We start from the raw sequence: 2,584 nt of genomic DNA, 5'->3' as shown, positions 1-2,584 counted from the left end.
ACCTTGCTAATCATAAACATAAATTGAGTTAGATATAAATTGATGATAATAATAACAATATAAAAATAGTAATCCTGAAGTAAAATTATTAAGGTAAAAAAACTATTATATAAATTTATACTGATAACTGATAACATAAAGAAACAAACATAATGAATTAATATTGAAAAGTTGAAGGCGACATCTATTATCTCAAAGCCTAACTACAACCTGATAAAACATTTCAAATCTCAATCGATAAATTCGTTACCTTTATTTTTTATCTTCTATTTTTAACAAATCTGACATCTGTCAAAAATATTCCTAGAACCTTACCAATGTGTGATTATTACGTTTCTTTCCTTAAAAAGAATTTAATCTTTGTGTTATGTAGAAATTAAAACCACCCACAAACAACGAATCATAAAATGAATCTTAAGTCGTCATTTAAATTTATTTTATATCTTACAGTAAAGCTGGTTTTACTCATCAATAACACTTTGTGCAGTGATATTACAAATAACGTTTTTGGACCATTAACTGATGGCCTTCCGGCAGCTTTTGGTGATTTCAATTCAGACGAATTAACCGATATATTTGTGCTAAGAGATGAAAGCCGAACACTGGAAATATTTTTAGCAGCAGAAGAAGAACCACTTTTACGTACTTCTAGATCGAATCCTTTGAAATGTAGTTTTGAAGATAAAATTATCACCAGTGTTGTACCGGGTGATTTTGATGGTGATGCTTTAATGGATGTGTTGGTTACAACTGTACCAAAAAATCAACGGAGGCAAAAAATAATGGAAGTTTATATTATGTGGGGAGGAACTAATCATTTGAATTGTACAAATAATGAGAAACCACTTCTCAGTACTTTAGGGCAACCTTTAGCTATTGATTATGATGGAAATATGATCATTGATTTGTTTGGATTAAATGAAAAGGGGCAAAGAATGTTTTGGGTATTTTTACAAAATGAAAGAAAATTTAAACCTATTGCAATGAATGATGATAATGGTAATGCTGCTTTAAAACATCCACATGCTCATGCTTTCTTGGGTATTTATAAGTTATATTAATATAAAACATGAAATACTAATTTTTTTTTAAATTGTTATACAGATTTAAATGAAGATTTTATGGCAGACTTATTTTTAACTGCTGAAGATCAGTTTGAAGTTTGGTTGGGGCAAGATAAATCATATGTTTTTAATCATACGATATCACATCCTTCTAATGCTAAGAAAATTGGACAGTCTTTATTCATTGACTTGGAACTTCGTGGGAGAATGGACTTAATAACTCCAGTGTGTTTTGATAATGAATGCAAAAATAGTTCATTGATGGTTTATTGTGATAATAAATGGCACAATCTTCAAGTTAACTTTAAAGATGCTAATAACAAATTGTGGAGATTCCAATCAAAATCTGATGATAATTTAATGTACAGAGATACAATTACTTTACATTCTGGTGATTATAACATGGATGGTTATCCAGACATTTTAGTAACAATGATTTCTGATGATAAATCACCACAACAATCATTTTTATTGGAAAATGTTCCATGTGACTCAAATTGCGGTGCTTTTACTCGAACTTTTATAGTTAAATGGAACATTTTAAAACCATTTACAAATGGAACAGTAATGGCAGCTTTTTTTGATTTTTACCAAGATGGTGTTTTAGATGTTATTTTGGTGCAAATAAATGGGAGTGGATTTAAATCAGCGGCTTACAAAAATAGTTTAGATTATGATGCTAATTTTATTAAAGTTATGGTTATAACCGGCTTGAAAAATTCTAATAATGCTATGATTGATGGCAGAGTCGGAAAGAAACGTCGAACTTATGGTACAAATTTACCAGGTCCAAGGATTTCTTATAAAACAACTACACAAGAAGGTGATATTCGTCACGCGGCGTCAGCTCAACTTCCGCAATCGGCTCATTTCAGTTTAAATTTACCTTACAACATTTTTGGATTGGGAAGAACACCTAATTTCGTAGATACATTAACTGTTGGTTTATCAACTTATTCAAGGACATGGACACAGATCATACCAAATTCTCAAATGGTTGTGATCCCATGGCCGGTGGAAAAACCGTCCCAATGGAAAGCTCAGTTGTTTGTAACGCCAAGTAAATTAATTTTGATGTCCGTCGCAGGTTTAACGACCGCTTGTTGTCTTATCACTATTATAATTGGTGTATTGCACTGGAAGGAAAGGCAGGAAGATAAAAAGGAGAGATTATCAGAAACGCATCGGTTTCATTTTGATGCTATGTAAAATGTGATTTTATGCTCTCGATTGTATTATAAAATGTAATGAATAATTATTGATGTAGAGCTGTGGATATATAGATAATAGGTTGTAAGTGTAAAATGTTTTTTGTGCATAATATTATCTTAAAATTGAAAAAATAGGTTAATTTTTTCTTTTATAGTTAATTTATTTTTTAATTGATAAATTTTAAATAAAATAATAAATATTTAAATTTTAATAGTTTTTGTGGAGTTAAATAAGTTTTTTTACTAACAGAACTAACAAGTTTTCATTAGGTACGTTTTCCATAGGGAAAGTGTAATTTGTATCTGAGA

At 29.8% G+C, this 2,584-nt stretch overlaps 1 protein-coding gene across 1 annotated transcript; it reads left to right on the top strand.

The window, feature by feature from the left end:
• The first annotated feature begins 314 nt into the window (after positions 1-314).
• LOC111419218 (T-cell immunomodulatory protein) lies at positions 315-2,369 on the top strand. Its single transcript, XM_023052003.2, has 2 exons — positions 315-1,041; positions 1,105-2,369. The coding sequence occupies exons 1-2, from the start codon at positions 408-410 to the stop codon at positions 2,271-2,273; spliced, it is 1,803 nt and encodes a 600-aa protein (XP_022907771.2). The 5' UTR covers positions 315-407; the 3' UTR covers positions 2,274-2,369.
• Positions 2,370-2,584: the final 215 nt, after the last annotated feature.

This window comes from Onthophagus taurus, chromosome 2 (assembly GCF_036711975.1).
Source record: "Onthophagus taurus isolate NC chromosome 2, IU_Otau_3.0, whole genome shotgun sequence".
Taxonomy (NCBI): Eukaryota; Metazoa; Arthropoda; class Insecta; order Coleoptera; family Scarabaeidae; genus Onthophagus; species Onthophagus taurus.
Note: the sequence above shows the minus strand (reverse complement) of the source record. Positions and strands in the feature narration are given on the sequence as shown.

What these genes read in the sequence shown, in the direction of transcription:
- LOC111419218 (XM_023052003.2), top strand. Translation starts at nt 408, where the DNA reads ATGAATCTTAAGTCGTCATTTAAATTTATTTTATATCTTACAGTAAAG. An exon ending in ACATGCTCATGCTTTCTTGG is followed by an intron (nt 1,042 to 1,104) that starts GTATTTATAAGT and finishes ATTGTTATACAG; the next exon opens with ATTTAAATGAAGATTTTATG.